Consider the following 25,551-nt stretch of genomic DNA (forward strand, 5'->3'; position numbering starts at 1 on the left):
TGAGAGATTCTGAGAGTGAGGGAGACGGTGGAGCAGGGCGACCGCAACCATCACCAGACCCATGCGGCGTCGACCTCGAGCACCCGCGGGAGGAGGAGAGGAGCTCCTCTCCTCTCTGGAGGTGAGTTCGAGGAGGAGGGTTGGTTGGAGTGGGTGGTGATACTACTTGCGAGAGAACTGCGGACAAGGTGGCCTGCTCGCTTATATTGCGCGGTGCGGTCTCTCGGTGTACCGAGTTCACGAAGGGAGAAGGGAGAGCACGGCAGGCGGCGATAGGGCGAGAGGGGCGGTGGTGGAGCGTGTCTGATCATGCTGCGACCGTCTTGGAGCGGAGCTAGCGTCGGGGTGTAGCTCAGCGGCCAGCAGAAGGAGCAGTCACGTCTGCCCGCGTGGTGCTTGTTGGCCCAGACCCGGCAGTACTCTCGCCGCTCTGATACCAATTGTTGCCCAGACCCGACAGTACTCACGCCGATCTGATACCAAGCACAGCCCCTGTCGTCGAGTGCTTTCCGACGACCGACGATGAAGTGATTTCCGGCGAGACGCCACACACGTACGCGAGTACCTTCTATCCGCGAATTGCACGTACGCTTGATTCAGCTAGCTAGCACCCAAGTCGCCAGATCAATGTAGCTAGCTAGTAGTCACGGCGCAATGCAAAATCAGATTGGATCGCAACAGGTACGTCTCGTACCTGGTGATTTCTGTATTGATTCAACTCACGGTGGTTATTACAACCAGGGATTACACGTATATATAATAGCCTAGCTAATAACCGACTTGGTGAACGACACAGCGTCCAACTCTACGTAGAAGCTCTACGTCCAACACGACGCCGACCCGGATACTAATCCGGTTTACAACAGAACTAGAAGTCCTACTTGGTAACGAGTATACCTCTCGTATACGCAAGTGTACGGTGTCGTGCCGGCCGGAGTGCTTATTCCTAACAATCACCCCCTAAGCACGACGTACGCTTCACCTTGACCTGGGTCCCAAATGCGCCAGCTGCTTCTCGTAGGCGTCTTTCTTAGCATTGCTTTCGCCACTCCTCGTGGAACCCATGGTACCGACTTTACCTTCGTCGGCTTCTCCAGAGCTTGACGCTGACCTTCCGTGTCCGCATCTTCCGTCTTCACCGGTTCCTTGATGAACAAACATTGCTTCGTGTGTTTCATCTTCTTCGGATTATTTACCGTCCGAATTTCCTTTTTCGGATAGTAGTCTAACACGCGTCGCATGCGTGCTCGTGTCGGTCGTAGTCGTCTCATCTCTAGTGTAGTCGGAGATAGCACGACGTACTCTTCTGCGCCCGATGTCGCACTTGTCTCGTCACTTGAGGATCCTTCTTTTGCTGGTTGAAGACCCACGTCGCTCCCTTGCGACTCGCCTTTGTGATCTCGTTGAAGTACTTTCTCGTCGAGATTCACACGGACATGCATATGCTCCTTGCCTAATGGATACGATTCCAACCGATGCTTTTGACTGTTAGGCACCCACGTACAAGGTAGCTTATGTCTAGCTAGATCAATTAGCTCTAGACATGACCGTTTAGCTAGACGCACTGCCTGCATGCTCTTATTTCTTTCTAGAACATCTACTTCCAGCTCTTCTAGCACAGCCCGAGTTAGCCATGCTCTCTCTTCTGGCATGTTTCCTGGGCTGGCCATGCCTAGACTCCTAGGACTTAACTCCTCACGAGAAACTCCAGCTCCTAGACCTTGGCTTTCTTCTGGCCTCACAGTGCGACCGCTGCTAGACATGTTTGCTGGGCAGCCTCCATCCAGACGCCCTTCTGGTGCTGCCGGTGCACCGCGTGCTAGCTGCACAAGACCACCACTTGCGTGTGGTGCTGGTCCTCTGGATGCATCAATGTAACCTGGTGCAGTCCCTCCTGGACCGGTTTCTTCTGCCGATGAGCCTCCCGGCTGAGACCTAGACGCAGTTCCCTCCGGCCTGCCAGCATCGCTAGGCTTGGCCCGAATTGGGCATGGGTCCACTTTCGTCCGAGCTGGGATCCCGTATGGCTCTGTCGAGCTGCTTCCTGGGCTAAGAGCATCTCCACTCGTGCCCCCATCGAGGCCCCCGGCGAGCGTTTTTTCCATCCGGACGGCGTAATTCGGCCCAGTCGCGCCCCCGGTTCCTCGTTTTCGTCCGGATTTGGCCCTTCATCCATCCGGCGAGCCCACGCCACCCCCGCCCCCCCGGGGAGCGCTCGGGGACTCCGGACGAGTGAAAAGCGGGGAAGGGCCCGATCTGTCGGTGACTCGACGCACGAACCCCACCGCCACGTCGCTCAAAATCTCCCCCACCCCTCGTATCTCTCTCGCCGCCGGCACCACCCCGCCGGCTTGTTGCCCAGAATCCGCCGCCCCTCCTTCCCCACCTGCCTATATTCCGCCGTCTTTGGACGACGGCCTATCTGGCTGCTCTTCCGCCGGCCTGTTTTCCGGCCTGCTTGCTCCTCGTCGCTCGCGGCTCGAGTTGCCTCGACCACGCCCGTCAGGTGTTCGTCCATTTGCCTCGCCGGCCATGGACTCGGACGAAGAGGAGGAGCAGATGTTCGTCGAGCTTATGCAAGAAGAGATGGCAGCAGCCGCCCAAGACGACGAGCACATGATGATCCTTGGTTGCTTGGCAAGCATGTACGCCGGACTGGCAACTGGTCGACGTGGTGGGTCGGCACGAGGTCGCCGGAAGTGCAAGCCGAGACAGCGAATGGAGGGCTACTGCATGTTGTACGCCGACTACTTCGCCGACAATCCATTGCACGGTGAGAGTGTTTTCCGGCGTCGTTTCAGGATGAGCAGAAAGCTATTTCTGCAAATTGTGTTTGCCATCCGCCACTTTGATCCCTACTTCAGATGCAAGGCGGATTGCACTGGTTTGGTTGGATTTTCGTCACTGCAGAAGTGCACAGTGGCTATGAGGATGCTGGCGTATGGAGCTCCCGGTGATACTGCAGATGACTATCTTCGGATGGCGGAGTCCACCGCCCTTGATTGTTTCTACCGGTTCTGCAGGGCCATCATAGCAGTGTTTGGGGACTATTTCTTGAGATCACCCACTGTCGAAGACAGTCAGAGGATCCTTGCAACAAATGAAGCTAGGGGTTTTCCAGGGATGCTTGGAAGTATTGACTGCATGCATTGGCAATGGAAGAACTGTCCGTTTGCGTGGCAGGGAATGTACAAGGGTCACAAAAAAGGCTGCACTGTGATACTTGAAGCAGTGGCTACCCATGATCTTGCACAGCCTAATCACCAGGTGCCTCCATCATGGGCCGCCTTCTTTGCTATGCGCCAGGAGATTCGAGACTCTACAATGCATCAGCTGCTGCAAGATGATCTGGTGGAGCACATATGGAGGCTCCGAGGCAACGCCAACGCCGACGCCAACTAGTCTGTCTTAATTTGTTTGAAAAATTGTGAAATTGTGTGCTTCATTTGTTTCAGCACTTGTTAAACATTGTACTGATTATCGCCGAATTTGTTTCAGCAATTTTCGTACTCTTGTTTGCCGAACTTGTTAAATTTTATGTTGAATTTGTTTGAAATATGTCAAATGGTCGAGGTTGGGGGTTTCCTGCCGGGGGGACGGCTGGAACTTCGGCGCTCCCCACGCCAAATCTTCATCCAATCCGGACGAAAATTTCGCCGGATTTGGGCGTGGGGAGCGCCAACGAGTGGGGATGCTCTAACGCTGAACGCGCTCCCGTCCGCGTGCGCGCTACCCGATGGCGACATTGAGCCCCCAAATGCAGTGCCCCGCGCTGCTTCTTCCGAGCGTGGATGTCCAGCAGGACCATCTTCACTCAACGCGTTCACATCTTTTTCAGGTTCATCATCTGCATGCTCAACTTCACTGTAAACAACATTAAAAATCTCGTCCGGTTTCGTGGAGTCCCAAATCCATGATAAGTCTTCCTCAAAGACTACGTCGCATATGACAATCACCTTGTTAGTCGAGGGATTGCACAAACGGTACGCTTTCAAGCCTTCTTCATAGCCAGTCATGATCATTGGAGTACTCCTATCCACCAAGTTCCTTTTATGGCTGGACACCGTCTTGACATGCGCCACACACCCGAAAGTGCGAAGATGATCAACCGAGGGCTTTCGTCCGTACCATGCTTCATACGGAGTTCCACCAACTACACTCCTAGTTGGCGTCCTGTTCAGCAAGTAGACAGCCGTGTTGACTGCCTCACCCCAGAACTTTCCTGGCAATCCTTTGCTCTCCATCATGCTCCGTGCCATGGCCACCACTTTATGCTTCAATTCACCACCCCAATCTATGCGTAGGGACTTCTTCGCCCTCGCCTTGACCTCTCCAGCCTCCTTGATCTTCTCGAATGCTTGTAGACCTTGATCCTTACTTTTCAGCAACACAATCCACATGTATTGGCTGAGATCATCCACCACAAGCATGAAGTACTCATTGCCGAACGGGGTTGCGGGTGAAATTGGACCGCATATATCGCCATGAACGAGCTCCAAAGCTTCACTTGCCTGATCCGTGGTCTCACATGGGTACGGGACACTCCGTAGCTTCTCGACGACACCTTCGCCGCATAGCTTGTCCACGTGATCCACACACGGTAGACCGTGATCCATCACAATCTCCGTAGCCGGTGATGGAGGAGGTAGCTCCTCCTCGTCCTTCTGCTCGCATACTTCGAGCATCAGCATCATCGGTCCATCATCTCCTTCCTGGGCGATGAGAGCCCTTTCCTTCGGCTTCGGTGGTTTCCGGCAATCAACCTTGAAGTGACCGAGCTTGCCGCAGTTATGACATCTTACTTTCTTGATGTCAAACTTCCTCCTCGGCGGAGCGTCGTCCTCATCCTCCCCTGCGATGTACTTTTTCGCTGGGCGAGAAGCTTCTTCATCACTTCTGCTGTCATATGCCTTGTCGCCCTTCTCTTTGGCGACCACCGCCTGCCACTGGGCACGGGTAAGCATAACGTGCTCTTCCGGTACCACATCACCATAGGTGATCTTCATCCGCTCGTCATGAGCCTTGAACCGTCCAACTAGATCATCCATCGTGAGAGTCTTGAGATCGACGCACTGCTGGATCGCCGAAACAACGGGCAAGTAACGCGGTAGCACCGCGCGTAGGAAACGCCTTACGATCGAGATCTCCTCGAGCTTCTCGTCGAGCGCACGAATCCCATTGACCAATATAGCGACCCTCGAAGCGAAGGCGTCCACCGTCTCATCTTCTCCCATCTCCAGATTCTCATACTTCTTCTGCAAGGTTTGTAGGGCCGCCTCGCGGACGCGCTCGTGACCAAGATTTAGCGTCTTGATCATCTCCCACGCCTCCTTTGCAGATTTCTTCGAGATCAGGTGCTGCTTCACGTCCATCGGCATAACCGAGCAGATGGCCGTGAGTGCCTGTCGGTCCTTGCGGTACTTCGGCGCGCCCTTCATGAACTCGTCGCCGCCGGGATCGACAGCCTCCTAGACTTCGTTGGACTCGAGCGCCCACATCATCGTGGTCGCCCACACCGTGTAGTTGTCGCGGATGTACTGCGGGTACTGCGTCGACACTGGCGCCGCGACGCCGGAAGACTCGCCCACTTCCTTCGTCATGACCTCCCGTTACTAGGAGATCCTCTACGAGGTTCTGATACCAATTGTTGGCCCAGACCCGGCAGTACTCTCGCCGCTCTGATACCAATTGTTGGCCCAGACCCGGCAGTACTCTCGCCGATCTGATACCAAGCACAACCCCTGTCGTCGAGTGCTTTCCGACGACCGACGACAAAGTGATTTCCGGCGAGACGCCACACACGTACGCGAGTACCTTCTATCCGCGAATTGCACGTACGCTTGATTCAGCTAGCTAGCACCCAAGTCGCCAGATCAATGTAGCTAGCTAGTAGTCACGGCGCAATGCAAAATCAGATTGGATCGCAACAGGTACGTCTCGTACCTGGTGATTTCTGTATTGATTCAACTCACGGTGGTTATTACAACCAGGGATTACACGTATATATAATAGCCTACACTAGTAGAAAACCTCTCATCTATTTAAGCTTACGAACCGGTACTAAAGGGTCTGTGCCCTATATCAGCGCGCAGCCGCGCGCCCGACCCCCTGCATATCTCATTCTCCTTCTCCTCCTCTCACATTTCCAAATATTTTGCACCTCTCACACTCCAATAATCTTCATTTTTCTCCACCATTTTAACAAGATTAACGGCATACATCTATCCAAGGGTTAGCAATATCATCCTTCCTTCTGGCGTTCCTAATTTAGCTCATTTCTTTGGTAGTTTTAACTCGTACTATTTTTGTAGTGCAAGCAAGGTGTTCGATGAAATGCCTAAGTTAGTGATTTTATTTTTTTATATGCAATTTGAGCTGAAATTATGGTATGTTTTGTAGGTTTTAATTAGTATCATCCCCGTCCTTACCACCGTCGATCGCCAGCGTCGTCCCCTAGCCGGCACGGTACCACCTCGGTGAGCCCCTCTTCTTTTTATAAAAAACAATTAGTTTTATGTGATGAACTTGAATATTAATTAAGTTGGTCACTCATATATCCATGATGTTGTGTATTTAATGATTTTTGATATACATATAAAATGCAGATGAGTCGATAATGGATGTACGGTGACCGGTGCCATCCCGAGTTCATTAATGGCATGCATTATTTTCTCAACGTGGCTGAGGCAAACAGGCGGTCGAATGGTTTCATGTATTGTCTATGTAGTTCCTGTAAGAATATGAAGGATTACTCTACCTCGAAGACCCTTCACGTCCACCTGTTGGAGAACGGTTTCATGCCCAGCTATAATTGTTGGACCAAGCACGGAGAAAAAGGGGTTATATTGGAAGACAACGAAGAAGAAGAGGATAGTGACAACTATCCCTTATTCACTGAAGACGGTGGTAGTAGAATGGGGAAGACGAAGCTGAAAAAGAGCACATTTTCGATGAGCCGATTTTTGATGACCCGGATGACGATTTGGGTCGGGCCATTCTTGATGCGAAGATGAACTGCGGAAATGAAAAGGAGAGGTTGAAGTTGGAGAAAGTGTTAGAGGATCACAACAAACTGTTGTACCCAAATTGCGAAAATGGTCAGAAAAAGCTGGGTACCACGCTGGAATTGCTGCAGTGGAAGGCAGAGAATGGTACTTCTGACAAGGGATTTGAAAAGTTGCTGAAAATAATAAAGAAGATGCTTCCATGGGAGAACGTGTTGCCCTCTAGCACGTACGAAGCAAAGAAGGTTGTCTGCCCTCTAGGATTAGAGGTGCAGAAGATACATGCATGCATCAATGACTGCATCCTCTACCGCGGGGAGTACGAGAATTTGAATGCATGCCCGGTATGTAGTGCATTGAGGTATAAGATCAGGCGAGATGACCCTGGCGATGTTGAGGGTGAGTCCACCCCCAGGAAGAGGGTTCCTGCGAAGGTGATGTGGTATGCTCCTATAATACCACGGTTGAAACGTTTGTTCCAGAACAAAGAGCATGCCAAGTTGTTGCGATGGCACAAAGAGGACCGTAAGAAAGATGTGATGCTGAGACACCCCGCTGACGGGTCGCAGTGGAGAAAAATCGACAGAGAGTTCAAGTCATTTTCAGATGACGCAAGGAACTTAAGATTTGGTCTAAGTACAGATGGCTTTAATCCTTTCGGGGAGCAGAGCTCCAGTCATAGCACCTGGCCAGTGACTCTATGTATCTATAACCTTCCTCCTTGGTTGTGCATGAAGCGGAAGTTCATTATGATGCCAGTGCTCATCCAGGGCCCGAAGCAACCCGGCAACGACATTGATGTGTACCTGAGGCCATTGGTTGAAGAACTTTTAGAGTTGTGGCGTGACGAAGGTGTACCTGTGTGGGATGAGCACGAACAAAAGGAATTTAACCTACGAGCGTTGTTATTTGTAACCATCAATGATTGGCCTGCTCTTGGTAACATTTCAGGGCAGTCAAACAAGGGATACAATGCATGCACACCCGTTTAGGTGAGACTGACAGTAATTATTTGGGAAACAAGAATGTGTACCTGGGGCATCGTCGATTTCTTCCAAAACAACATCACGTAAGAAAGAGAGGAAAGCATTTCGGAGGTGAGGCAGATAACCGAACGAAGCCTACCCGCCCTACTGGGGAAGTTATATATGATATGGTCAAGGATTTAAAAGTGATCTTTGGAAAGGGTCCCGGCGGACAATCTGTTCCGCATGATGTTGACGGACACGTACCCATGTGGAAGAAGAAGTCGATATTTTGGGAGCTACCCTACTGGAAATTCTTAGAGGTTCACTCTGCAATCGACGTGATGCACGTGACGAAAAATCTTTGCGTGAACCTGCTAAACTTCTTGGGTGTGTATGGGAAGATAAAAGATACACCGGATGCACGGCAGGACCAGCAAAGTATCCACGAAGGAAACAACCTGAATCCAGAGAAGTATCAAGGTCCTGCCAGCTACGCTCTTACCAAAGAGGAGAAGGAGATCTTTTTTGAAGTCCTGAGTAGCATCAAGGTCCCGTCTGGCTTCTCGTCGAATATAAAGGGAATAATAAACATGTCGGAGAAAAAGTTTCAAAACCTAAAGTCTCATGACTGCCACGTGATTATGACACAATTACTTCCGGTTGCATTGAGGGGGCTTCTGTCGGAAAATGTTCGAGTACCCATTGTGAAGCTATGTGCGTTCCTCAATGCAATTTCTCGGAAGGTGATCAATCCACTTACTCTACAAAATTTACAGAAGGATGTGGTCCAATGTCTAGTCAGCTTCGAGTTGGTGTTCCCACCATCCTTCTTCAATATTATGACACATCTCCTAGTTCACCTGGTCGAAGAGATTGGCGTTCTCGGTCCTGTATTTCTACACAACATGTTCCCCTTTGAGAGATTCATGGGAGTCTTAAAGAAGTACGTTCATAACCGTGCTAGGCCAGAAGGAAGCATCTCCAAGGGCTATGGAACAGAGGAGGTCATTGAGTTTTGTGTTGACTTTATTCCTGACCTTAAGCCGATCGGTGTTCCTGAATCGCGCTATGAGGGGAGACTGCGTGGAAAAGGCACGCTAGGAAAGAAATCAGCAACGTGTATGGACGGACATTCTTTCACTCAAGCACACTACACAGTTCTACATAATTCCATCTTGGTGGCTCCGTACAAAGAGGAACACAAGGATATCTTACGCTCTAAATACCCGGAGCAACGTGAAGATTGGATTGATGGAGAACACATGAAGACTTTCGGTGGTTGGTTGCAAACACGTCTCATGAATGTCACCGATGACGAGCAGCTGTACTTGTTGGCCAAGCAACCATCTTCTACTATATCGACTTTTCAAGGGTACGAGATTAATGGGAACACATTTTACACTTTCGCCCAAGACAAAAAGAGCACCAACCAAAACAGTGGTGTCCGCTTTGATGCAGAAGATGGCAATGGGAACAAGGTCACATATTATGGGTACATAGAGGAGATATGGGAACTTGACTATGGACCTAATTTCAAGGTCCCTTTGTTCCGGTGCAAATGGTTCAACCTGAAAGACGAGTACAGGTAGACCCGCGATGCGGAATGACTACAGTGGATTTCAAGAATCTAGGGTACGACACGGAACCATTCGTCCTAGCCAGTGAAGTGGCTCAGGTTTTTTATGTGAAGGATATGTCTAGCAAACCGAAAAAAAGAAAAGAAAGGCAAGAGGACACATCATACGATGAGCCAAAGCGGCACATAGTTCTTTCAGGAAAAAGAAACATCGTGGGAGTAGAGGACAAGACAGACATGTCAGAAGATTATAATAAGTTTGACGATATTCCACCCTTCAAGGTAAAAATTGACCCAAGCATCATCTTAAACAATGAAGATTGTCCATGGTTGCGTCGCAGTAAGAAGAAAGGGAAACGGGCGAAGAAAACTCAGAAGACCAGCTACCTACATATAGGGATCATAACTTGTGTATCTCAATATGGAAATCACTTTTGTGTAATGATGTTACTGTATGTAAGATATTAACAATGGAGATGGTTGGCTTGTTTTACTAGTTAAGTAGCTTTCACGGGCTTGCAGGGAAACTTTTCCGAGGCGGAACTTCCGAATATGCCATATATAGGGCATGTGCACCAAGGGCATATTCGAGAAGTTCCGCCACGGGAGATTTCCCAACCCTTTCCCCAACATTGTTAGAGGAGATGGAGTCTTCCACGGGCTTGCAGGAAAAAATTTCCGAGGCGGAACTTCCGAAGATGCCATAGGGCGTGTGCACCAAGGGCATCTTCGACAAGTTCCGCCACGGGAGATTTCCCAACCCTTTCCCCAACATTGTTCGAGGAGATCAATGGAGTCTTCCACGGGCTTGCAGGGAAATTTTTCCGAGGCGGAACTTCCGAAGATGCCATAGGGCGTGTGCACCAAGGGCATCTTCGACAAGTTCCGCCACGGGAGATTTCCCAACCCTTTCCTCCATCCATGGTGATGAAACTCTCCATCCATGTTGGCTTGTTGAGCTGCTTCCCATGGTGTATCGATGCTCCTTTTATAGGCACGGCGCCGCTTCTACTTTGTCTTCTTCTTCCTCCGACAGGGCGTCATGCGCTACATACTTTAGCTCATCGAGCAGAGCGTCCTTATCCCGCAGACAGCTTTAGTACCGGTTGCACCCACCAACCGGTACTAAAGGTTACCCACGCGTCCTTATCCCACCGACAGGGCGTCGTGCGCCACATACTTTATCTCATCGAGCAGGGCGTCCTTATCCTGCCGACAGCTTTAGTACCGGTTGCACCCACCAACCGGTACTAAAGGTTACCCACCCGTCCTTATCCACCGACAGGGCGTCGTGCGCTACATACTTTATCTCATCGAGCAGGGCGTCCTTATCCTGCCGACAGCTTTAGTACCGGTTGCACCCACCAACCGGTACTAAAGGTTACCCACGCGTCCTTATTCCACCGACAGGGCGTCGTGCGCTACATACTTTATCTCATCGAGCAGGGCGTCCTTATCCTGCCGACAGCTTTAGTACTGGTTGCACCCACCAACCGGTACTGAAGGTTTGCCTCTGTCTTCCCGCCTATTTTCTTCCCGCGCTTTCCACCGGTTCCCGCCTCTGTCTTCCCGCCATTTTTTCACTATATATATGTAGGCTTGGCCACCATTTACATATCACATCTAGACTCATATCTGCAAACCTCATCATTCTCTCCCATGGCTTCCATCGCATCTCTAACCCCCCGGGAGGCGGAGGCGCTTTGCGCCTCGAACTACCCCTGCCCGCCGGGCTACCGCGTCCCGACCGGCTGGTTGCTAAGCGTCGGAGGCGTACCGGTCCCTCCAGTCCCTCTCGGTGTGGCGCGCGAGATGGCCATCACGAACCACTACTACTTCGAGCTCACGCCAGAGCAGCGGAGGAATCCCCAGTGGCATCACGACTACAGCCCGACTTGGGAAAGCTTCTTCATCAATCGGCGTGAGAGGGCGCTTGCCAAGCACGAGGAGGGCGGCCCGCCTCCTCCGAACTTCAACGAGGCTGGCCGTCGGCTGTGGTGGCGCGGCCGGACTCTCCAGGGCGTCATGGCCTACCGTGGCCCCCGCATGCGCTACCCTCAGTCCCAGCCCACGCGTGCTCACCCGCCGACGTTCGAGTACCGCGACCCCAATGCCAGCGACGATGATGACGGCGACTACGACGACTACAGTGGCGACTACTACAGGGCTAGGCACGAGTATGACTGAATGACTCCAACAGTAGAATTTGGCCATGTATCTTTAATTTTCAGTTAAGCTATGTACTTTTAATTCGAGTTCACTCGTAATAAAATTTTATTCCCGCCTTTTTTCTCCCATGCGCGGCGTCGTGGCGGGAAACTTTCCCGCGCGGACGGCGTCATGGCGGGAGTAAAGAAAACAAATAGAAAAGAAATATAAAAGAAAAGGAAAGAAAAGAAATAGAAAAGAAAAAGAAAAGAAAAGCAATAGAAAATAATAAAAAGAAAAGAAATAGAAAATAAAAGACAAAGAAACAGAAAAGTAAAAAAGAAACAGAAAAGAAAAAAAGAAATAGAAAAGAAAAGGAAAGAAAAAAAATAGAAAAGAAAAGGAAAGAAAAGAAAAGAAAAAGAAACAGAAAAGTAAAAAAGAAACAGAAAAGAAAACAGCAAAAGAAAAGAAAACAGCAAAAGAAAAAGAAAACAAAAAAAATACCTTTGGTACCGGTTGGTATCACCAACCGGTACGAAAGGCCTTTCGTACCGGTTGGTGGTACCAACCGGTACCAAAGGTCGATCCCCCTTGTTTAGGACTTAGCGCGGGGCAATTCCCCCCAATTTCTTCTTCTTCCGCGCGCCAGAGACCTCGCAGACGCCGCTCCCTGTCGCCGACGCCGACTCCGTCATCGCCGTCGCCGTAGCGGCCGCCGTCGCCATCGCCGTCGCCGTCGCCCTCGCTGTAGCCGCCGCCGTCGCCCTCACCGAGGTGAGCACCCCCTCCTCCCTCCCTCCCTCGCCTCGCCTCCCTCGCCTCGCCTCCCTCGCCTCGCCTCCACGGCCGCCGTGCGCCTCGCCGGGAGGAGCCCGCGCGCGTGTCGCCTGCCGCGCCGCGGTCGCCGCCGGCCTCCCCTCACGCACGCGCGCTAGGTGTTCGAGGAAATGCGTCGTGACACCCGCGCCCTTCACCGGCATACTGCTTCGCCGCCCTCGCTCACCACCGCCATCCCCTAGCCCCTGCACCTCCCCGTCCGCGAGACCGAGGCGGCGTTGGATGGAGTCCCCGGCCGTGGTGGCGTGGCCGGTGTTCGCGGAGCAGTTCTACAACGAGGCGCTGGTGGTGGGAGTCGCCAGCACGGGCTTCAGCGCCGGCGCGGAGAGGGGGTACGTGTGGGGAGGCGAGGAGCTGGGCGGGGTGGTGGTGGGCAGGGAGAAGGTGGTGGGCAGGGAGAAGGTGGCGGCAATGGCGGACGAGGGGCTGAGGCGGAGGGCAGGGGAGATGGGGGAGCTCGCGCGGCGGGCGGTGGAGGTGGGAGGGTCGTCGTACAAGGCCGCTGGGGCGTTGCTGGATGATGTGCTACGCCGGCGATCGACGACACGGGGGCTGACGAGGGGAGGCGGCGTGTCCTGATCTTCTCCTTAAACTCAGCCTCGAATTGCTGTTCTTATTTCAGTAATCAAGTATATGTTGTGTTAGCAGCTCCCACACCCAAATCCGGTGAAAGTTGTGCGTACCGTTGACAATCTATATGACCCTGTACCATCGCCGCCATTTGACTATGCGCGTTCTATTGAAAGGTCGTATGACAAGATGATCGAGGCGACAAAACCCGTTCAATCGGGTATCAGGGAGATAAAAGGGATACACTGTGTCTACCAGCTCGGACAACAACCCGTTCAATCGGTCGCCCCTCTCAAGGTGTTTGACGGGAAGACCGTTCAAAGTTCTCGATAAGACGCAACTGATTACGCCTTCGCTGAACGAGCATATCAGTTTGTTCAAGGGAAAGATTTGGTCGAGAATCTCAGGAAGGTACCAACATGTATGCGTAACTTGCACTCGTGGTACCTTAAGGCCTCAAAGGAAGGGATCGAGACTATCATGGTGCGAGTTAGGGAAGAGCACTACTTCCAGGAGTACTGTGTGAACGTTGACTTCGCCGAACTCTTTCAGTTATACAATCTCCGGGCCCTCGACAAATCAATCATCAGTTGCTATTGTCTGTAAGTGATTTATTTATTTAATTTGAGAAGTCTTTAGCTCAGCTCGTTCATTGTCTGCAGATTATAATCTTTTGTGCGCTATATTATGAAGATCGAAGATGCTCGAATGCAAAAGGGACGATATCACAGACATTGGGTTCATTGACCCGCACACGATGCATGTTAAAACCATAGAGAATCCCCTCTATAACAAGGATACACCGCAGACTTTGCTAAGGTTTTTGAAGCGACAACGTGACAAAAAGCTAATAATTTGGCCTTACAACTTCGAGTGAGTCTTACTGTCTTATAACACATTATATTTTGCTCACCGTATGTCAAAATTTTAACTAATGACTTATATATATGACACTACATATTGAAACGTGCGTAGGTTTCACTTTATTCTTCTCGTCATCAATATGGAAATTGGAGAAGTTGAAGTCTTTGACTCACTAAGCAAAAAATCGGAACTATACGTGTCTTGTTTTTTAATGCTCAGAAGGTAATTTTAATTCTTATCGGTTTGTTTCGTTAATTTCCTGCTTTGAACTAATTGATGACTCTTTTATGCATTTTCTTTTGTCGAGCAGCGTATGGCAAACTTTCATCAAGGAAGATACGTCCCGTGAATGGACACCGAAGCTGCGATGGCGTGCGAAAGTAAGTAGTACTACCTAGGTCCACACACCTTTTAATTATCATACTTGACTATTGTTTGATTGAATTATATTCTTGTAAAGAAATGCCCGCAACAACCACAAGGGACCGATCTCTGTGGATTCTTCGTTTGCGAGTACATCCACAGAATTGTCAGCGAGAGAACGAATAATGAAAGAAATAAAGAGGTACAAAAACAATCTTCACAAATTTGTTTTCTTATCATAAGTTGTGTTGAGTTTCAGTAATAGTTGTTTCAAGTATTCATTTGTATCTTATTCTTTTATAGTTGGCAAGAAAGCGGAACAAGCTCTCAATCGATGACCGCTTCATAGCAATAGGCGAGGAATTGGCGTGATTTTTCCTTCGGGACGTCATACCACCATTCGCAGAGCACCACTATGAATGAAGATGTACATGTTACATATATAGTTGACTCGAAGAGTACCACTATGCTACATGTAATAGACATATATAGAGTACGCCTCGGAGAGTACCACTATGCATGAAGATCGATCTTCATGCATAGTGCTACTTAATTTGCGATCTTATGCAATTACATGTGTGTTATATTATATGCACCAACTTGCTATGCATCATCTTGATCTTCATGTACTACCTAAACCCAAACGCGTTTCTGGTGCATCGACGCGATATGAAACAAACCGATATCCCTAAACCCCTCCAAAAACCCTAAAAATCCAATTCTCTGCCGCGGCAGAGATTTGGGCAAATTCCCTGCCGCGGGGGAACCTTTGGTACCGGTTCGTATTACCAACCGGTACCAAAGATCCTTTGCCCTGAGCTCTCCTGGTGGCCCACGTGGAGGCCCCTTTTATACCGGTTCGTAAGCAACCGGTACGAAAGGGGGGGGCCTTTAGTGCCGGATAATTTGTACCGGTTGCTCAACCGGTACGAATGCCCCTCTGGAACCGGTACTGATGAGAGATTTTCTACTAGTGCTAGCTAATAACCGACTTGGTGAACGACACAGCGTCCAACTCTACGTAGAAGCTCTACGTCCAACACGACGCCGACCCGGATACTAATCCGGTTTACAACAGAACTAGAAGTCCTACTTGGTAACGAGTATACCTCTCGTATACGCAAGTGTACGGTGTCGTGCCGGCCGGAGTGCGTATTCCTAACAGTGCTCGACGAAATGCTGGCAGCGAGCGGGCAGCGTGCGGCGCCAGGAGAAGGTGAGCAGCGGCAGCCCACTCGTGGCTGAGCTGGGGCTCTCTACTTTGCCCAGATGCACGCGTCTACAGACACCAGGGAGGACCGTGGGGTTGCCCAGGTGGACGTGCTCCGTTGTGACGCGCTGGACGGCCATTGGGGGTCCGTGGCGTGGTCCGTGGTGAGGGATGCTCCCAGTTCGTGCCAAGGAGAAAGAGAGGGTTGCAGGGAGACGTCTAGAGCTTCCGGCCCCGTGTGCATGAGCAACAGTGAGAAGAGAGGGGTGCGCTAGCTCTATGCGGGTTGCCAAGGGAGGGAGGTGACGGGTGAGTGCATAGGTGGATAGGGGAGGGGACATGAGAGAGTGTAGGGTGTGCAGCTTCAGGCTTGGCTGCATCTAAGGTATGCACTATTGGCAGCTTGTGCACTCCAATCCCCGGCCACCTCTATCTCTTTATTTCCCCCTGATTCACTCGATGGACAATGGGCATGCATGTGTACGTGTGTGTGTACAGAGTGAGTGAGTGGAGAGAGTGAGATGGTTAGGCTGAAAAAGAAATGAGGAGAATAGGAGAGAGGGGCGAATTTAATTAATTCAAGGTCTATGTAACCATCTCTAAATTTAAGCACCATTTCAATAATTTGGTGCGACTAGCTTCCTTTGATTTGTTTGGGAAATCAAGGATAGTAGTGACACACGAGATCAATATCACTAGGTTAAAGAATTTTCAAACTATATTTGTTTAAGTAGAGAGAAGGAAAAGAAATAAAACAAAAAGAGAAAAAATGTGATCTACAGAGATTCACTTATGTAATAGGGAAAGTTCAAAACCTAGGGTTTTAGTAATAAAGAGAATTTAATTTCACACAAGTCAATAGAAGGGGAATTGAAATGTTAAAATGGTCTTGGCAAAGTTTTAACTAAATAAGAAACAGAATTGAGAAACGAGTGTCACACATGAAAGAGGTTTTTTGGGTTTTTTGGATTTACACACAAGTGAAAAATTATCACTAGACAGCACACATGCACTTACTCAAACAAGAACAAGATCAATCATGCATGACAAATTCTAGAACAGAAAAAGTTTTTGTTAGCCCTAAATTTTGCATTCCAAAATATTAAATGAAAGTGAAAAAGTTGGGTTGTTACACCGCCAACCTCTCGAACGATGGCCGCCCTGCGCCCCGTTCCAAACGCCGCGCCGGCAGCCCTCTCCAACGCCAACGTCCGAAGCAAGGACGTCCTATCGCTACGCGAACGACACCCTAAGCGGTGCGCGGCCCTGCATCCCCAACGCCGCGCTATTTCCCTACATCTCGGACATCTGCTTGTTCCTGCATCCCCAACGCCACGCCGCCCGTTCACCCGACGTGAGGCTGCCGCCGCCCGAGGACTACCTCTGAAGGTATCTGACGCCGACACAACACTTTCTAGTTCTGTGTTATATTGCTTCATAAACTAATGTTAATTGCCTCCAAAAAAATCTCTGGGTCCAATGGCATATATTGAATGTATATCATTAGAGTATAAATTTATTTTTTATTTTTGAAAAGAGGGCAAAAGCCTTGCCCAATTCCATTAATTAAGGGAGAGTTTAGAAGGAGAGAAAAACCCCAAAGCAATACAAGCGACTACTCTCGCGGCATTAAAAAATTCACATGTTTAGCTCCCGCAAGAGCCCACAACCTAGCCTCATTTCTAATCTTGTCGAAGATCACCGTAGAGGGCGCATGCTTGTTCTTGAAAACTCTAGCGTTCCTCTCATTCCAAATTTCCCAAGTCACAAGAAGAGTGATGGACACCATGCCCTTATGCTTCGTCATCAAAAACCACCAATCGAGGAAGGGTAACGTAATCCAAGTGTTGGGGAAAAGAAGATGAAGACTAAGCCAATTCTTGATAAGCACCCAAATGCGGATGGAAAACCGGCAATGGACGAAGAGATGCTCCACCGACTCGAAGACCCTATTGCAAAGGGGGCAATTAGCGCAATTTTCCCAATTGCGCCTCTCCAAACGGTCACTAGTCCAAATCCTATTTTGGACAAAGAGCCACGAGAAAAACTTAATTTTCGCCGGTGCCCAAATCTTGCGCACCGAGGAGCCAATAGGGGCCGCGATCGAACCATAAAATTGTGCCTTGTACACGGACTTGTACGAGTATGTGCCATTCTCCGTGAGGTTCCAAGAAATCTCATCCATAGCTCCCGGGTTCAAGGCAAAGGCACTAAGCCTAGTCCAAAGTGACAAATATTGGCGCACATGAGAAATGGAGAAGGTCGCTTCCATATTCGGTCGTGCACACCCATGCTTTTATTCCAACCGTTTGGTTCTGGAGGGAGTGATGCGAAGCTCTATCCTGTGTTATCATCTTGTGACATTTTGGTCCATGGTGAAGTCAGAGGTGGAGAATATCACGAAGACCGGATAGGAGAACTAGCAATGGAGGTTCAAGTCTTTACGCTGTTGAGAAATTTGCTTGGTGTTCCGGCCTCCGCAGCAGCAGTACGGAAGTGGGGGCGGGAGCGCAAGTGAAGTTCAGAGTCTTACCTTACAGAGTGAAAATTCAAGGTCTGGCCTTAATTGGTTGTGCCTGGCAATGACCTTGTTGAAGACATTGATTTGAGAGTGGGACTATCATCAGGGTGAAAATCTAAGACCTTTGATCGGGCGATGACGGCGCTGGTGCACTGTTTCCTTCTTGGAGGCGTCGTTTTTGGAGAGTCTGTATTTCAGGTGATGTCTTGGGGGTGGTAGTATTGTTGTTGATATGTGCTGGAATACTCTAGTGGGACTTTTATTTCTTAGTTTTATGTTTCTCTTTTTCGGCTGTGTGCATCTGTACTGCCATTAGGGTATTGCGTTGTAGCAGAGGCTGGGTGTAATTGGTATCTTCTGATATTTATATATTCCCTTTATCGGAAAAAATCAATCTTGGCAATCCAAGCGTTATTATGCAAGGCGCTCTTGACGTTCCAACGCTTCCTAGTGGAGATAGGGAAGATGAAGGGGGCAATATCTATGACATTCACTGAAAACACTTCATTGATCCAGAGTCAGTCAACAAAATACAACCATCATATAAATGGAAAAGGTTTTTGCTACCACTCTTCTAGTGCTCGTTTAACAATCTATGACTAATCATTGTAGTACTATGACTGAAATGAGCAAAACCCACTTCACGTGATGTTTTAGTGTGGGCTGCTATTATCATTAGGTTTTTCATATTTGCTGTTAACGCATGATGACAGCCAAATTCACAAAGGCACTTTAGGTTCACTAGCAGAAAACTTATATATTTTATGGCACTAGCGAAAAAGTTATTTTCCGAAGTTTCAGCTTGTAATCCTTTGAAAATATATTATCATTTCCCTCAGATTTCTAAGTTGTCAAAAACATAATAGCTAATACTACCATCTTTATGTAGGAATGGAAGGATCTTTGGACAGCTACGACTCATCGGATGATGTTTCCGATTCACCGCTCTTCGAACATAGTTGGAAAGGTGGAAATGTAAAAAAAAGAAATAGAGGTCTTGCACGCTTTAAGCATTAGACAGAGGTTTGTTGCACACAACAGCTGGATTGTGTGTCCTATCGCTACCATCTCTGCTACCATATGGAAATATTTGTGAGGTCACAGATGCATTTAATAAAAGGTGTAGACATTCAGTTGTTCGGTACTCATCTAGAGTCCAATCCATTTGAACGGAAGACATAGTTTACATGCATCTAAGACATGTTCGCAAAAATCATGAACACAGAGGTTGCTTCGGAATCTGTGGTTTTTTATGGCGGGGATGACTCGCCGGAGGTTCATTATTCACGCACAAAGGCGGCTGCAACCCAATTAATCAAGCAGGTATGATCACCGGATGAGGTATGGGGCATTTTATTCATCATATATTTGGTCAGCTTGAAATGCATGTTTTTCCTTCATGATTAATAATAGTGGAAATCCGTTAACACTAAAGCTAGTTGAAAACAGGAAGAAACATATTCAACCATTGAAGTATGTTCACTTTCAGTTGCTGATTGTGAGTGTGACACATATACATCATCTTTGCCATTTTGAAGTTTGTATAGAATTATGACCAGGGGCGGAGCTGCGACTGGTGCTACCCTGGCTGTAGAACTGGTCCAACAAATCAGTTGAACCAGTATTCTGTATGTACTTAACCCAGAAACGTAAAGCCAAGTAACGCAGCACCAGTCAGAGCGTCTAAGCACCCCGAAGGCCTCCTAAAAAACGCTGCCTAGAGGGTCAAGCGCGTGAGCACGATCCATATATAGCTTCCCTCCTGCCATCAACAAGGAAACCATCGAGCATGAGGCTGATGGTGGCGGCACGTTGGTGCCAACGAGGACCGTCGTGGCCACGCCGGGAGCCGGACGCACGGTCTGTCGTGGATCCAGAATCCCGGCCATCTCCTAGGACGACTGTCCTCGTCGCTCCAGGAGCAGGAACCGTGGCTGCTGAGTAGGTGCCTAGGTGGCTGGCGTCTTGGTTCGCAGTCTGGCGCCACAAGCCTGCCGTATACGGCAGTCCACGCTTGACGCCGGCATACTCCAAGCGCCCCCCCGCAGTGGAATCCTGAGCGTTAAGACTGCCTCTGTTCTCTGAGTATTTTTTTTTTCATATGTACCAACACGATATTGATTCTGATCTTCAGACTTCAGTGACAATTAACAATGTGCATGCTTCATGATTTTGTAAAGGGCTCTCCCTACAACTACATGGCGAGGAAGCATACGAGGCCTTCAATCCCTTATCCGCTAGCTGTTAGCTGCTCTGTGAGTGGATGGCACCGCTGTTAGCTGTAATGGAGGACACCACTATCATCTTATCCATTTTATTCATGTTAACTTCTATTTTAAGCATTGCAAATTATTTTCACAAATTGTTGCTGAGATAAGAGGCTACTGAGATCTTGTAGCAGCAATTTTAGCAAATCCATTATATTTACATGTAGGAGGGATTTTTTTAGTTGTTCTTGTGGTGACTTCTTGGCTGCAAGATTAGATATGGCGATTCCCTAGATCAAAGAAATCTCTCAAACAAATGCAACTCACACACTATTGTGAGTAGTATTGGTTTTTTTTTTTTTTGAAAAGAGGGCAAAAGCCTTGCCCAATTCCATTAATTAAGGGAGAGTGTATTGGTTTGGAATGCACTACTTCCCTTGCTAAGTATCTCAACAAATTGTAAGGATTTGTTCATGCGTGCATTTGAATTTTGATGGGAACTTGTAGATGCATCTAACTTACTTGGTGTAAGTAGGAGGGTGGACAGATGTCTGTACCATATAATGGAAGACTTGAGAAAACTCTAGGGTTCCATAGCCTGTAGCCCTGTACCATTTAACTGTAGTGAGAAAACTCTAGGCCCAGGCTTTTATACTATCGAACCTGGTTCTGTCAGACGTGTTGCACTGTGAAGTTTCACTAATTCCTATCTCCGACCATTTTTTGTTCATATTTAAGTATAATGAAATATTTTTCACTTCGGAGATGGTATTTATCGCTTAAACGAGGCTTCAAATACCGATCAAACGTGGCTTTATTTCACAAGCATGGGAGGTGCGTGAATGCAATAACTGTTTATTTGTTACTGTCTCATTGGATTTTATCCTCCAGGGCCTGAAATAGTTGCATTTGATGTTGGATTATAGCTTTGCTCGATCTTATTTAAAGCACAAGTTTGTTTGTATTTTGTTTTACTTCTATCAGATTATCTTATGTAAACATGAAACTGCTAATAAATATGCTCTATATTTGTGCATGTAATTTAGATATATTTATCAATAGTAGAAGGCGTGCAAGCTTACTAGTATTTTCTCATTTTCTACGATGCTTATGTTCCCTTTTGCCATTACAGGACTGGTCTAGTATGACAAGAAAACTGGGGCCCGTATCCGTCTCCCCTTCATTCAAAATGTGCTGGTTTAGCCTGTCTTCATCGGTGACCTCCTGTACCAGCTTGTAAAGGAGTGTGAGGCCATGCTCAGCCAGATCCAACCATTGAACAAACTATCTGTATCAAATGAAGATGGAAAAGAAGATATCAACACTAAGACAAGCCTCTGACCCCAGTTCTTACTAGGGTAGCAGCGGATGCATTCCAGAGCTTGATGTTCATGCATGGAGAGCATGTACATGAAGAGCTGGATGATATAGATTGCAACTTTTGTGCAATTGTTGTCTTATTGAGTGATGTGGACGTATCATTGGTACACCATTTTAGTGTGCAATCTGAAATATTCGTGGAAAATGCATTTTTAGAAATCCGGCGGCCGGCGGCGGATGTTGGTTGTGGTGTGGTCGGATCTGGGCCGGAGGTTCGGATCGCGATCCATCGCGCGCGTCTCGTCAATGGCACGAGGAGGCTTCGCTGGGTCTTCTTCGCGGCTTGAGGACGTCCGGGTCTTCGGCCCGGGCATGGTGGTGGTGGCTGACTTCATCCACCGAAGGCAGTCGGCCAGGCTGGCTGTGTTGGATTTTTCATCACACTTTCAGCGCCGGCAGCGAGACGGGGAGGCATAGTAGCCGGTGAAAACCGTGCCGACTCCGGTGATGCCGGGCGATGGCGGCGTCTGCGCCGTTATCTTGTTGAAGGCATCGTCAAGCAACTATCGCTAACCTACTCGTTCCGGCGGCGAGATGGAGGAGCTTGGAAGCCGGCGATGGTGTCGCCGGTGGAGGGTTGGAGTGGCCAGCCCAGGATGGTCGCCGACGTGGGGGTCCAACCTGAATAAAGGCGGCGGTCCTAGGGCCTCTCTTGCGTGAAGAGGAGGACCTACCAGAGGCCTGGACTCGTGATCTGGCCGGAGTGTTGAGTTCCGGAAGGCTCTGCCGATGAATGTAACAGTGCTTTTGCCTGGAGTTTGTTGGATTGGAGGTATTCGATCGTGCGCACCCATGTTTTTATTCCGACCGATTGGTTCTGGAGGGAGCGGCGCGAAGCTCTTTTTCTTTTATTGACATCAAGTGACTATGGATCCATGATGAAAGTTGGAAGAAGAGAATTTCATGAAGGCCGGAGGGGAGGACTAGCTAAGGGAGATTCAAGTCTTTGCGATGTTGAGGGACTTGCTTGGTCTTCCAGGCTTCACAGCAGCGGTATGAAAGTGGGGGCGACAACACAGGTGAAGTGCAGAGTCCTACCTTTCAGGGTGAAAACCCAAGATCTGGCCTTAATTGGTTGTGCCTGATGTCCTTGATGGAGGCATTTGTTTTGAGAGTGGGGACTAGTCTGTAATTCAGGTGTTGTCTTGGCGGTGGATGTATTGCTGTTGTTAGGCCCGAGATACTGTAGCGGGACTTTTGTTTCTTAGTTTTCTTTTCTTGTTTTTGGCTGTGTGCATCCGTAGTGCCATTAGGGTGGTGCGTTGTTGCAGAGGCTGGGTGTAATTGGTATCTTCTTGATATTAATATATTCCCTTTATCGAAAAAAACATCCTTGAATTGTTATTGAAGATCCGATTATTCCTCTCAATCCAAATAGATCGAAGCACCAGGAGGAAAAGGGACCGCGCTTGAGGCTGGAGTTTGGAGGGCTACCTGTTGAGCACACGCGGCCAACAAACAAGGATCTCATCAATGGCAGACGGGGCAAGAGAGGACCGAACTAGACCTCTCAAGTACTTAAACCAAATGCTCCTAGAAAAGGGATATTGCAGAAGAAGATGATCAATTGTCTTGGAGTGTTGAAGACACAAGGTGCATGAGTCATCATTAGATAGGCCATGACGAAATCTTCTATCGCCCGTCCAACATTGGTTCCACACCACTTTCCACACAAATAACTTGAATTTCATAGGAGCCTTGCATTTCCATATTGGGTCATGTAAAGGCCAAAGAGTGTGTCCTTCAAAGAAGGCAATGTATGCCGATTTTGCCATGAAGTCACTAGATGTAGTCCAAATACACTTGAAAGAGTCAGCTTCATCTTCTAGAAAATGCATTCCAACAATTTTGTTCCATAGATGCAAATATTGTACCAAAGTCGGGATTGAAAGGTCTGCAGAGAGGTCACAAACCCAAAAGTGTGCGACCAACCCTTGAGCCACCGTGCGAGAATGAAGGGCACCTTTGTCGAAAAAATTAAGAAGTAGATGCGCAATCATGTCCACACTTTGGTTATCAATCCACTTATCTTTCTAGAAAAGGCAAAACTCGCAATTACCAAGCACAGGAATCACCAAAGCGTGGAAAATGGCTTTGGCATTATCCGAGCAAGGCAAGTGGTCACAAGTCCACGGTTTATCATTTGAGGTACGACATAGCCAAAGCCATTTCATATGGAGCGCTGATGTTATGAAGAGCACGCAGTTGGGAAACCCCAAGAGGAAGATATGATGAGCACTGATACGTCTCCAACGTATATATAATTTCCGATGTTCCATGCTTGTTTTATGACAATACCAACATGTTTTGTTCACACTTTATATCATTTTCATGCATTTTCCGGAACTAACCTATTAACAAGATGCCACAGTGCCAGTTCCTGTTTTCTGCTGTTTTTGGTTCCAGAAAGGCTGTTCGGGCAATATTCTCGGAATTGGACGAAATCAACGCCAAACCTCCTATTTTTCCCGGAAGCATCCAGAACACCGAAGAAGAGTCGGAGAGGGGCCAGGGGGCCACCACACCACATGGCGGTGCGGGCCAGGCCTAGGCCGCGCCGGCCTAGGGTGTGGCGCCTCCAGGTGCCCCCCTGCGCCGCCTCTTCGCCTATAAAAGCTCTTTCGACCTAAAAACGCAGTACCGCTTGATGAAACTCCAGAAAGACTCCAGGGGCGCCGCCACCATCGCGAAACTCCAATTCGGGGGACAGAACTCTCTGTTCCGGCACCCTGCCGGACGGGGAATTGCCCCCGGAGCCATCTCCACCGCCGTCTTCACCGCCATCTTCACCGCCATCGCTGCTTCCATGATGAGGAGGGAGTAATCCACCTCCGAGGCTGAGGGCTCCGCTGTAGCTATGTGGTTCATCTCTCTCCCATGTACCTCAATACAATAATCTCATGAGCTGCTTTACATGATTGAGATTCATATGAGTTTGTATCACAATTTATCTATGTGCTACTCTAGCAAAGTTATTAAAGTAGTTCTATTCCTCCTGCACGTGTGTAAAGGTGACAGTGTGTGCACCGTGTTAGTACTTGGTTTATGCTATGATCATGATCTCTTGTAGATTGCGAAGTTAACTATTGCTATGATAATATTGATGTGATCTATTCCTCCTACATATGCATGAAGGTGACAGTGTGCATGCTATGTTAGTACTTGGTTTAGTCTGTTGATCTATCTTACACTATAAGGTTACTTAAATATGAGCATTATTGTGGAGCTTGTTAACTCCGGCATTGAGGGTTCGTGTAATCCTACGCAATGTGTTCATCATCCAACAAAAGTGTAGAGTATGCATTTATCTATTCTGTTATGTGATCAATGTTGAGAGTGTCCACTAGTGAAAGTGTAATCCCTAGGCCTTGTTCCTAAATACTGCTGCGTTACTACTGCTTGTTTACTGTTTTACTGCGTTACTACTGCTGCAATACTACCACCATCAACTACACGCCAGCAAGCTATTTTCTGGCACCGTTGCTACTGCTCATATATATTCATACCACCTGTATTTCACTATCTCTTCGCCGAACTAGTGCACCTATTAGGTGTGTTGGGGACACAAGAGACTTCTTGCTTTGTGGTTGCAGGGTTGCATGAGAGGGATATCTTTGACCTCTTCCTCCCTGAGTTCGATAAACCTTGGGTGATCCACTTAAGGGAAAACTTGCTACTGTTCTACAAACCTCTGCTCTTGGAGGCCCAACACTGTCTACAGGAAAGGAGGGGGAACGTAGACATCAAGCACTTTTCTGGCGCCGTTGCCGGGGAGGAAAGGTAAAAGGTACTCACACTCCGGACCTCGGCTACCAAGCTATTTTCCACCATTGTAAGTACTCGAAGCTATTTCCTTTAGATCCTGCAATTGCAACTTTTTGTTTCTTGTTTACACTAGTT

At 48.6% G+C, this 25,551-nt stretch overlaps 2 protein-coding genes across 2 annotated transcripts; one reads left to right on the forward strand and one right to left on the reverse strand.

Annotated features, from left to right (window-relative positions):
• Nucleotides 1–352: 352 nt before the first annotated feature.
• On the reverse strand, nucleotides 353–5,438 carry LOC139831613 (uncharacterized). The gene is made up of 2 exons (XM_071820914.1): nucleotides 3,702–5,438; nucleotides 353–430 (listed from the first exon to the last, which is right to left on the reverse strand). The coding sequence occupies exons 1-2, from the start codon at nucleotides 5,436–5,438 to the stop codon at nucleotides 353–355; spliced, it is 1,815 nt and encodes a 604-aa protein (XP_071677015.1).
• Nucleotides 5,439–12,758: 7,320 nt separating this feature from the next.
• Nucleotides 12,759–13,115, forward strand: LOC127303613 (anthocyanidin 3-O-glucosyltransferase 4-like). Its single transcript, XM_071820915.1, has one exon. The coding sequence runs from the start codon at nucleotides 12,759–12,761 to the stop codon at nucleotides 13,113–13,115; it is 357 nt and encodes a 118-aa protein (XP_071677016.1).
• Nucleotides 13,116–25,551: the final 12,436 nt, after the last annotated feature.

The sequence above is a fragment of the Lolium perenne genome, chromosome 5 (assembly GCF_019359855.2).
Source record: "Lolium perenne isolate Kyuss_39 chromosome 5, Kyuss_2.0, whole genome shotgun sequence".
Lineage (NCBI taxonomy): Eukaryota > Viridiplantae > Streptophyta > Magnoliopsida > Poales > Poaceae > Lolium > Lolium perenne.